Source organism: Gossypium hirsutum, chromosome A01, assembly GCF_007990345.1.
Source record: "Gossypium hirsutum isolate 1008001.06 chromosome A01, Gossypium_hirsutum_v2.1, whole genome shotgun sequence".
NCBI lineage: Eukaryota > Viridiplantae > Streptophyta > Magnoliopsida > Malvales > Malvaceae > Gossypium > Gossypium hirsutum.
The window spans coordinates 47,194,282-47,206,409 of record NC_053424.1 but is presented as its reverse complement, the minus strand read 5'-3'; the positions used below and the strand labels follow the sequence as shown (position 1 = coordinate 47,206,409).

The 12,128-nt window shown below is 30.1% G+C and overlaps 1 protein-coding gene across 1 annotated transcript; it reads right to left on the bottom strand.

Moving 5' to 3' along the window:
- Positions 1–5,539: 5,539 nt before the first annotated feature.
- Positions 5,540–7,665, bottom strand: LOC107917623 (zinc finger protein WIP2). The gene is made up of 2 exons (XM_016846937.2): positions 7,067–7,665; positions 5,540–6,138 (listed from the first exon to the last, which is right to left on the bottom strand). The coding sequence occupies exons 1-2, from the start codon at positions 7,625–7,627 to the stop codon at positions 5,698–5,700; spliced, it is 1,002 nt and encodes a 333-aa protein (XP_016702426.1). The 5' UTR covers positions 7,628–7,665; the 3' UTR covers positions 5,540–5,697.
- Between the last annotated feature and the right edge of the window lie 4,463 nt (positions 7,666–12,128).

Genomic DNA, 12,128 nt, shown 5'->3' with positions numbered 1-12,128 from the left:
AAGAAATTTGATAAAAAATAATTTTCGAGCATAGGGGCAAAATGGTCATTTTTACGTAAGACGTAAATTTTGGATTGCCTAATTTTATTTAGTCACTAAATGAGTGTATTTTGCTAATATAGATCAAGAATTGCCAAATCCGAACCTTGATCGGGGGAAAACCAAGTAAATCGACTAAACTGACTAGTCGTGTGTATTTTGTAATCCGAAGTAAGTTGTATACAAATAATACAACCACATTAATAATGTATGTGTTGAATTGTATTTGAATTAATGTAGCATGAATTGCTTGATTGTGGAATTGGGAATGTATAATAACAATAGAGAGAGTAGGGTTTCCGTTGAACATACGAAATAAACTGGATATTCATGCCGTAACATTAGGGTCACTTGTGTGAGCTAGTGTAAGACATGTCTGGGACATGCATCGGCCACATTATGTGAGCTAGTGTAAGACCATGCCTGGGACATGGCATCGGCGTTGAGATGAGAGCCAGTGTAAGACATGTTTGGGACATGCATCGGCCTCGAGATGTAAGCCAGTGTAAGACATGTCTGGGACATGCATCGGCTACAAGATGTGTCAGTGTAAGACCATGTCTAGGACATGGCATCGGCACAGATATGCGAGAGCTAGTGTAAGACCATGTCTGGGACATGGCATCAGCACAGATATGCGAGAGCTAGTGTAAGACCATGTCTAGGACATGGCATTGGCACCTTACCCCATGTTTGAGGCTTATGTAATATCCAATAGTGTTTTGAATGGTTCGACAGTGAAAGTTATGATTGTGAGTTAATAAGGGAAGTATAACCGTGTTGTGAGTGATACAGGTACCTAATTGGTACGTATGAGGAATGAGCTCAATATAGAATATGTGATTTGTATGGAGGGTAACGAGTAAGTTATGCTTGTGCCTATTTTTGTGTTACGAGCATGATGATCATTGATGAATTTTTTGTTGCATATTTATTTATATGCAACTTACTAAGCTTTTATGTTTACTCCCTTTTTCTTTCCATTTCTTTACAGTGCCATCTAATTAGCTCAAGGATCACTAGAAGTCAGAGATATCGATCACACTATCAGCCAAAGCATTCTATATAGTTGGATTCATATTTTTGAATATGGCATGTATAGGGATAGACCTTATTATTTTGTGTCTTTGAGAATTGGCCAAAAGTGTTGGCTTGGGATAGATCCCACACTTGGTATTAAGCCTTGAATGATGGCTAACATTCATTTTGAGTTTATAAAAGATGCTTCTTATGGTTGAATGAATGTCTATTGCGGCTAATTTTATTTTGGAAATTATGCTTGTTTTGGTATTGATATAAAAATAGGTATGCAAGGGTGACAATGAGGCTTGGTAAATAGCCTTATAATATCCACACGGGTAGACACATGGGCGTGTGTCTAGGCCATGTGTGACACACGGTCAGCCCCATGGGCGTGTGGTTCGGCTGTGTGTCCCCTGCACATATAAATTTCAAGTCAGTATGATGGTAATAAACACACGGGGGGAGACACGACCGTGTGTCTCAGCCTTGTAGAGGACACGGCTCAGTACACAGGCATATGCCACAACCGTGTGACATTTTAGGGATGCTAACGTCAGAAATAGAATGTCCAGGTTTTTGCACATGGGCTAGGACATGGACTTGTCGTGGCCGTGTGAGGGACACGGGCGTGTGTCTAGCCGTTTGGAAACCCCTGTAAGTGTGAATTTAAAATTAATTTCCACACGGGCGCGGGACACAGGCGTGTCCCTGAGTGCTCATGCCGTGTGAACCACACGGGCCGTCAACACGGTCATGTCGAAATAGCCACATGGGCATGTTACCCTTCCACACGGGCGTGTGCCCTATTTCAAAAGCAAACTTCTTAAGGTTGGGTGGAGCACCCGAAATGGTTTCGAATAGTTTTCAATGATCAATTTGGGGCTCGTAGGCCTATAATAAGTAGTTTGAAGTAGAAATTGAAAAAGTTTTAATTTGGACTGAGTCTCGGTGACTTGAGATTGTTTGTATGCGTGAAATCGAGTTAAGTAATGCCTTGTACTTTGCCTCGGCGTGGGTTACAGGTATAGGGTGTTACAATCTGTCTAGCCAAAAATGAAGGTGCGACTTTGGAAAAAGTTTATTCTTACAAATATCACAAACCAACTCAGTTTTCAAAATTTTAGTTATTCACCATGCAAAAAAAACCATTTTCAAACTAATTTTTTTCCAAAAGGTATGACTAAATCAAGCTAAATAGTAATAACTGACACACTAAGCTAAGTTGAAACAACTACTAACGATAGTATGACTAACCACTAATTAAATATGTGAATTTACTTCTAAATGGCTAAATTGCATAAATACTAAAAGTAATAGATTAACAATCAAGAATGACAATAAGGAGGTTGATTAATATCCATTTAATTAACCTAAAATTAGGTATTTTTCGATTAACTATTAATAGACCTAATTAATACCTTTCGATCTATAATTAAATCAATTAATCAACTTAGTCCACTTATCTTTCGATCTAATAGATCTAAACAGGACCAAATCGAATAAGTTTTAAGTAGATACCCTTTCAGTTTCATCTACTTAAATTACTACTTAGAGTCGTCAATTCTAGGTTTCAAGCACATTCGATTTAATTAATCTATTGTTAAACCCTAAATCTGGTTAATTATACCCACTTCAAGAAACCAATCTCCTTATGGATTTAGTTACTACCCATTACAGATGTAATTAATCTAATCAAATTGTAAAATATTGAAATAATGAAAAAAAAATAAACAAAGGTTAAAAGATGATCAGAAATCTGACTACTCTGAAGTTAGAGATCACTTGAGCATAAGGGGAGTTATTTCTTGTCCATATAGAGAGTTATGAAAAAGACTTGGTTTGGATGTTACTTTATCCTTTTCATGCAACATATATGCTACATATTTTGGTGTATGTTGTTTCTATGATATATGGAAAGGGAGTTATGCAATTTAGATAACTATTTTTGTCAAAATGTTAAGGGGGAGATTATTGGGAAAGTTGTTGCTACTTATTCTATGTCCTGTTATAACGAAACTGTTTCTCTACTAGAGCCATCGAATTGGGAATTGAATAGGTTTTGTTTGTGCTTCTATCTGTCCAATTAAGTGTGGCATATTTGACAAAACAAAAAGCATGGATCAACTGGGGTGTTAAAACTCCGAACTAGATTGCTTGAGTTGATTTGATAAACATAAAAGTCTTATTATCTCTTGGTGATTAAAGTGTTATATTTTAGAGATAAATATCTTATTTTCTCAAAGAAGTTTTTCAAGAACTTATATGTTGAATAAAGGAGGATATTTTATTATTCTCTAGGCCTATAAATAGGCATCATTCTCCTTTGGGGATGTATCAATTTTGAAGGTTGAATATCTTTAGAAAGTTTGAGCATCTTATTCTTTATCAGCTTGTTTATTTCTTGCATTGGGTACTGGTTTTGTTGGCTATAATGTTTGTGACACTTAGTCAAATTTTTGTCTTGGTACTGTAGTATGGTGAAGGATCATTAGTTCTCTATTGAGGTTGCATGTAGTCACGTGTTTAAGGAGTTGTGGGCTTTAGTCGATAGGGAAGGAAGTGTATTGTTGAAGTGTTTGGTCGCTGAATAAAAGATTTATCCTGAGCAAGGCTCCACAGACGTAAGACCGTTTTGTTTGACCTGTATAAACAAATATCAATTGTGTTGATTCTTTTTCTTTCCTTATCTTTCATTCATTGTCTTTCTAACTCCTGTTACAATGAACATTAATCAAAGTTGATTTGTTCCATATGCAGACTAATTATATTTCAATTTTGAGGGTTATGATAATATTTTGAGAGATAATTGGTTTAAGGGATATAAAATTATTTCTGGTAATAGGATTATTGAAATGTAACATTATGTAACAAATTACTGGAAAGGTTACAGTATCATGTCTAATTCATTTGATTGTAATGTAATATTTTATTATTTGATTAATGGAATGTAAGATTACTTAAAGCTAAATTTTATTAAATTGTCCTTGTTGAATTTACTTGTTTTCTATTGTTTACTACAAAAGTTGAGTCTTAAATTATTATATTTTAATCATAAATAAATGCAATGAATTAATTTCATATCTCCTTTTTCAAATAAATAAATTAAATTTAAAGAAAAAAAATAACTATGTAAGGCTTCTCTAAGTATTATTATAAAATTACATTCAGGACAGAACATAATAAATTAAATATTATTTTTCTCGACTTATATTAAAGATTAGAAAATTTAATTTATTATTTATTATTATTGTGTTTTAGGTTAAATAAATGAAGGTAAATTCCTCAAAATCTAACATTAACAAAATAATGTATGAGTGCTTAAAGAAAATAATATTGAGATTACTGTTGTATGACTAATCTTGACACGATTTATTATAGGATAAATATATTTATTGCGAATCGTAATAGTACTATTATGGTTCCCACTTCTCATTTCATATTCTCATTCGTTCTTTTTCCTCTATTTAGTTCTGTTCAAATCATTGTTGTGAAATTTCAAAGTAATAGTGAATATTATTTTCATATGATAATATGTTCAATCAATCAACAACCGCATCTCTCCAATAAACAAGGAAAGAAGTTCATATGCAAACATTAAAAAAAACCTGTTTTATTAATTTTTTGGGATACAAACCCTAGGTCCCTAGCCATATCTCAATTATATATTTTATTTGGTGTAAAAATTAAAATAATTTTTCACACTTTTATAATTAGTTATATGATTAATATTTTAATAATGTAATCGTTGAACTTATTAATATAATGTTATTTGTCATGCATATAAATTTTTAAACTGATTTGATATTTCTATCATATAGATCTAAAACACTCTATATATTAATATATATTCAATGATTAAAATTTTTTTTACATAAAATAAATAGTTAGAAATTTTAAATTTACATAAAATTTGATAAACATGATCTATATAAATAGATCATGCAATATAAAGGTTGAATTATTAAAAAATTAATTATATAAATAATTAAGAAAGTATGTAAAACTAATTTACTTTTGCTATCCCTCCCAAATGTATATATATGAAAATTATCCCATACATATATAAACAAAAACAATTACACATATGCACATGTATATTTCTTCACTATCCTTTTGTGGTATCGGGTAATTCTAACCAAAAAATGATAATTTTTTTAAAGTTCGGCTCAATTATTAAAAATATCCTTGAAGTAATTTACTTTTGTTAAATAAATTTTTAATGTTGAGAATAATAAATTTTAAATTTGATTTCTACTTATTTAACCTAAATAGGTATTATAATTTTATTTCTTCTTAATTTAATCTTTATTTCAAATGAAATACTAATTAATGTTAAGAATTAAGTATAAATTAAAGATTAAAAGATTATTTCGATACAAATTTAAAAAAGTAAGAGCATATTTGGACATAAAATTTAAGAACTTATTTGAATAGAATATAAATTATTTAATAAAAATATAAAAGCTTATCTAAATAAAATAACGAAATTCAAGTCCTTAGTAATTTAGCCATAAAGTTATTGGAAAGGAAAACCCATACCTAATATCCACATATTTTCATCCACCAACCATAATTGATTTGATATATATATAAATATAAATATATATATATATAGATTGGTTTCCAATTATTGAATCAGTGCAAGGATCCATTATGTTGTTCAACTTCAGATGCAGGCTCATCATCTTCTTCTTCCAAGTCATCAGCGGCATAAACTTGATGTCCATCCCCAAAAGCTTTAATGTGATCCTTCAAAGATCTTTTGTGCTTGAAATCTGAGCCACAAATGCAATACCAAAGCTTCCCACAGTTCTTCTCATGAGTTCTCCAATCCCCTCTTACAGCAAAGGCCTTCCCACATTTCCTGCACATAAATGGCTTGATCCCATGCTTCCTCTTGTAATGTGTTTGCAATGTTCTGAAATCTTTCAGTGGTTTTGGCCTTGGATGGTCTATGTTGTTCCTACAACCTGGTGCACAGCAATAGCATGGCAGCCTTAGCATTGCCGTTGGCTGAGTTCCTCTTAGTGATTCTGGCCCTTTCCTATATTGAGATCCATGCGCCCACATATGCATCTACAATCGTATTATAGGTTAAATTTATTGATTGATTAAGAAAAACTCGATTATTATGTTAGCGCAAAGAATGGTAAATAATAATATGTTTATACGAAAGTCAAAAAATTATCATGGAGGTCCCTATACTAAAAATTAGATTACATTTTGCTCTCTTAACACAAAAAATGGACAATTAGTCTTTGTACATTAGTTTAAAGAACAAATTAATCATTCTGTTAAAATTTTCATACATTTTTTACTATTAAAAAATAATCATTATACATCAACATAAGGTACAGGTAGCATGCCACGTGTGATTGTTTTATTATTCTGTCAGCTACATTAATTTTTAACATTACAAATGGATAAAATTTTCAACAATAAAGACTAATTTACTATTTTATTTAATGTACAATGATCAATTTATCTATTTTTTTAGTAAAGAGAACAAAATATAATTTAAATTTTAATATAAGGGCTTCCATACAAATTTTACTCATAAACGATACCCCAAACGTAAAAGGAAAATATTAAATGAAAAGCTCAATTTTGAATACAAATACAATGGTTAACAAATAAGGGAAAACGTATGGTGATAAACTAACCGAGGTTGAAGAGAGTAAAGAGTATAACAAAAATACTAGAGGATCATAATTTTAACTCATAATTTAACAAATGTGGAATAACAAAATTTTAACAAATTTAAACCCCAATTCTTATTTGGATTTCTTTGGAAATGTGAACTTGTTTTCCTCTTTTTCCTAAATAAAATTGAGTAACATTCTTCATCCTGTAACACAATTGTAGAAAACACAAACTTCAAAGTACCCCGAAGGGCGAAGGCATAAAGAAAAGAAAGTACTGATGTTAGGCTCAGTTTATATGAAAACGAGTTTCAAAGGCAAATAATCTAAGAAAAAATGAAAAACCTACTTAATTGCTATACCTGCATGTTGTTGTATCGATTGAAAGTTTTGCAGCAAACGGGACAAGAGAATTGTGAAGGACCAATTAGAATTTGAGAAGGGGTAGGGATCCAATACTGTCGTTTGTTGAGTCTAGTAATTGGGTATTCATCGTCTTGTTCAGTCATCACTGAAGAAGCTGATAGAACTGAAGCTAACTCTGAAGCACTAGGGCTTGGTAACCCTATATGAAGTGCAACAGTAACAGTTTCATCATCATCTTCACCATTTACATCCATGGCAGTGCATGAGTGTTGCTCTTGATCTTGATCTTGGTATACACCGTCTTCATCTTTGTAATGCCTTGTTGGACTTAAGCTTAACAATGGTAAGGCTTCTCTAACAGGTGGGGAAGGAGGGGATGATGAATAGGTGGTTCGATAATGGAGAAAAGGGTTAAGATTGGTGGTTCCGTTTTTATGGGAGTTCTGGGGATGGGGATTAGGCTTTTGTAGAGGATGAATTGGAGATGGATAATGTTGATCAAGAGGGTTGAACTTGAACCAGCCTGAGAAGAAATTAGAGTAATGGTTGTCAGCCATGGATGAGAAAAACAAGGTTTTTTATTTGAAGAGATGGAAATAAGGAACAGTTTGGGGGTAGATTGATTTGTTTTTATAGATAGAAACAAAGTGTTCAAAATGACTAAAGGGTATTATTTGGTGGAAGAAAGGGTTATTACAGTAAATAAAATATACATATTTTTAGGTTTTAAAATAAATATTGTTATTTATACTATTATTTAAATTTTTAATTGAGTTGGTGTCACTAATTTAATTAAGAAAATAATAAAAATATTATTGTATAAAATAAATTATATTATTTGATGATACTTTAGTCTTGTAATTTTTTTGAAAAATTAATATAAAATTTACATTTTAAAACTCGCGCTATTTGCGTTACTAAAATCATAATTTTACCACGGAATCAAAATTTTATTTTAATTTAATTTATATATTATAATTTTATTGTACATACTTTATTACATTCATCAATTGTATATTTATACTTGCTATAATTTAAGTAGCTCCTGACTAAATTGATGTCACAAGTCAACCAGGCACCAACTTAGTTACAAAAATTACGAAGATCTTTTTTCATAATTAAAATAAGTTACGCTATTAAAAAGTATTTTAATCTTTTTATTTTTTGTAAAAAAAAAGTAAAAAGTTATATGTATTGAGATTTGAACTCATTAATAAAATTTTAATTTTATCACACAATCAAAGTTTTATTTTAAATTATTTTATGCATTTTAGTTTTGTTATGCATATTTTGTTTTCCTCGTTATTTGTACATATTAATGAAATTGTTGATTGAGTTGGTGCCATAGGTTAACTCGACATTAATTAAAGATTGACGACAACACTAGGATAAATAATTGTAGTGTATGTAGTATTCTTTATCCGATGTATTTACATGTTTAATTTTCATTTTACTCACATTTAATCTATTTGTTTCAATTTTATAGTGTCAATATTTCATGTATTACTCTTAATTAGTTTCAAACGATACATTTCATTATTTATTATATATTATTTTTAAACACAACCCTATATTCTAAGTATATAGTTTTCACATGTATACACGTACAATAGAATTTTTAGTAAAAGGACTATCCCCTTATGAGACTCATCCATGTTTTGTTTGTTTTAGCATAGATTAAAGGAATAATATTTGATACATTGCTAATTATAGACTTTTTAGATTCAATAATAACAAGTGTCTTATAGGGTTATAGTAAATTATTAAAAATATATATTTAAAAATAGATACACATGACAATTTTTTAAGGCCGGTTGTGGAATAAAAAAATATATCAAATACTAACCCTAGGTTAAATTACAATTTTAATCCCTCTATTTTATAGATTATATATATATATCAATTTTCAATTTCAATCTTTATACTACACTCAACTTTAAGATTTAATCTTTATAATATAATTTTTGATATAATTTGGTACATTAACATTTATAATGTTATTAGTTAGTTTAAATACATTATTCTAATTAAAATATTCATGTGAATTTAAGAATTGTTAACCACAAGTGTTTTATCCGTTTTACGATCTAAGCATTTCGGATCAATGGTGGTATTAAGATATGTCTTCCTAATAATATCGACTACAAGATTCAAGCGTGATCCAAATGCTAGGAAAAGTAGATTTATTTTACTTTTTTCAACTACTTGTTGGTTTTAATTTCATAATTTACCCAAATATAATTAACCCAACACGCATGAGTCGAAAATCACACTAGTTTAAAATTAAAATAAAGAAAACCAAGAAATTTTGGGGTAACTTCCATGACTAGTCATTATAGATAAAATTAACCATAATTCTTCAAGTCTTTAAAATTAACTTAAAAGTAAATCAAGAATTTTTCAGTAACTTGCATAAAATTAGTCATAATTCCTCTCCAATCTTTAAATAATAGGATACATATACTTGAACTTACGTTTTTTTATATTGACAACAATATCCACGTCACCCGAACAAACTCAATTGACACTTGCATTGCTACTGTTATAATATAAGCATATGAGCATATTAATCAATTTATTGTAACTTGATTACATGGGTGAAAACAATTCTCCCAACTCTATAATTATTTTATATTGAGTGAAATATATTTTATTTTAAAAAATATATTTGAAAACGATAATTTTTTAAAAATATTTAACAAAGTAATTTTTATATAAAATTAGTAAGTGAAGATTATTTTAGCCTTAGTTTTTATTACAACTTAAAAAGTTAGAAATATCTCTAACAATCTTCTATCATAATAATTTTGATATGAGTTTTTCTTAGTCTATATTGTTAATTAACTTTGTAATTGAGTTGGTATTATAAATCAATTCAATATTAATTTTTTTTGGCCTGTTTAGAAAATGGGCGGAGCCTTAGGTAAGACTTTTCGGATCGAGCATGGCTCGAATATGCAAAAAAACTACTTTTTTTTTTTACTATTTTATTGCTTTTTTATTGTTTTGTTGTTATTTTCTCTTTCTTTTTTTCACTATTTTGCTATCATTTCACTATTTTACTACCATTTCACTATTATGTTGTTATAATTTTGTTGTTATTGTACAACTCTTGTTTTATTGTTAATTTTATTACTATTTTAGAAGCATTTGATTGTCAAGTTGCACCTATCTTAGTGTTATTTATGTATATATATTTTTTAATTTATTTTTAATTTTTTGGGAAATATTTATTTTAACGTTTTTAGTATTTTTGATTTATTATATTTTTAAAAAAATTATATAAAAAATTAATACGGGCGGGCCAAGTTGAGCCGAATTTTAGCATTTTTATCCGGGCTGAGCTTGAGCAAAATTTTGGGCCCATTTTTTGGGTCAGGCCCGGCCTAGCAAACGGACCTAAAATTTTTGCTAGGCCTGGTCTGGCCCATGAGCACCTTTATGTTAAATAAAGCTTTCCTAATATGATAATATTTTAACATGCTATCGCAAAAAGACAAGAGGAGTTGTTCAGTAATTAGAATGTATTTAATATTCTTTTTTAAATTTATTTACCTATTTAAATTTCTTTTTACTCATAATTTAAGCTAATTTATTTTATTTTAATTTCGTATGTTATAATTTGTTTCAAACTATAAGTTTCATTATTTATATGATATTCTTATTAAATGCACACCAATAATCTAAGTATATGATTTCCACAGACATACACGTGTGATAGAATTACTAATCCACTTATTTGAGTTGGTGTCTTTAATTTGTCACACAAAACTTAATGTGAGTTTGGATGGGTGATGGGGTGTTGTAACACCCCCAAACTCGGCCTAGGCATTATGACCAGATCTAGAGGTGTCACCGTAGATCATCTAAAAGTCCAGAATTTGTATGTTTATAAAGAAAACATCATAAACTCTTATTACTCAAAAACTTGGTTTATTTGAAAACATATCTTAACTGTTTTACTGAAAATGTTGTGTGTTTACATTTTTCAAATACGTATAACCTTACAGCGGAAAAATTCTTAGAAAGTTAAATTTTTGAAAACATAGTTTGTTGATTTGAAACCCATTATTTTGCAAAAAATGAATATTGTCGATAAAACATTTAAGCGATATTATGCAAAAAAAACAAAATTAAAGTCCAAAACTCAAAACAACTAAAAATGTCCAGACAGTCCAAAATTTCCAAAACTCTCAAATCCAAATTTAAATAAATTAAATTTACAAAAAAATATGGTTATAACTGAGCTCCCTTCGCACCGACCCGTCTAAGTTTAAGGGTTACTTGAAAGTGACAGACAAACAGGAAGTGATTTTTCATAACTCAGTGTGTAACTTTAAACAAAACAGAATTACAAATTTATTTTCAGATTTATAACGTAGCAGAGCAGATACAAGATGTATATCTTATACAGAATCAGAATCAGAATCAAATGCAAATTTACAATCCTACCTCCATCCTCTACGCACCATCTCCGACCATCCCTACACACCATATAGGGTATTAAATACTCATCCAACCCTACACACCACTTAGTGTCTGTATGAAACTTTTCAGAATATTTACAGCAGAGCTACCAGTATATTAGGTGATTTATTACCGTTTACAGAATTATATATATGTGGTTGAGCCACCAAATACGACAGATTATTACACTGCCCACACTTCCTCCATATATCAAACCCCACCCTAAATGCAAATGCAATACTAACAGATAACATTTATATTTATGATGTACATGCTCAGAATAACAGATACAGATCATACATAACATTTTTCATATAATACATTGCATGTTACAAATTTTACTTAAATATTTATATCAAATTTCACACTAATGACTGGCTAGAATTCATGTTTTATAGCTAAATTATAACATACCGACCCTATGGTAGGCTTATGTTCAATCCAAACAATACTTATAGCCCTGGGGAAAAATTCAGAATTTTGGGCTCACATGCCTGTATGGCTCACACGGCCTAAATGGCCAGCCCATATGGCCTACACGGCCTGGCACACAACCCAGTAGCCCAGACCATGTGTCTCACACGGTCCAGC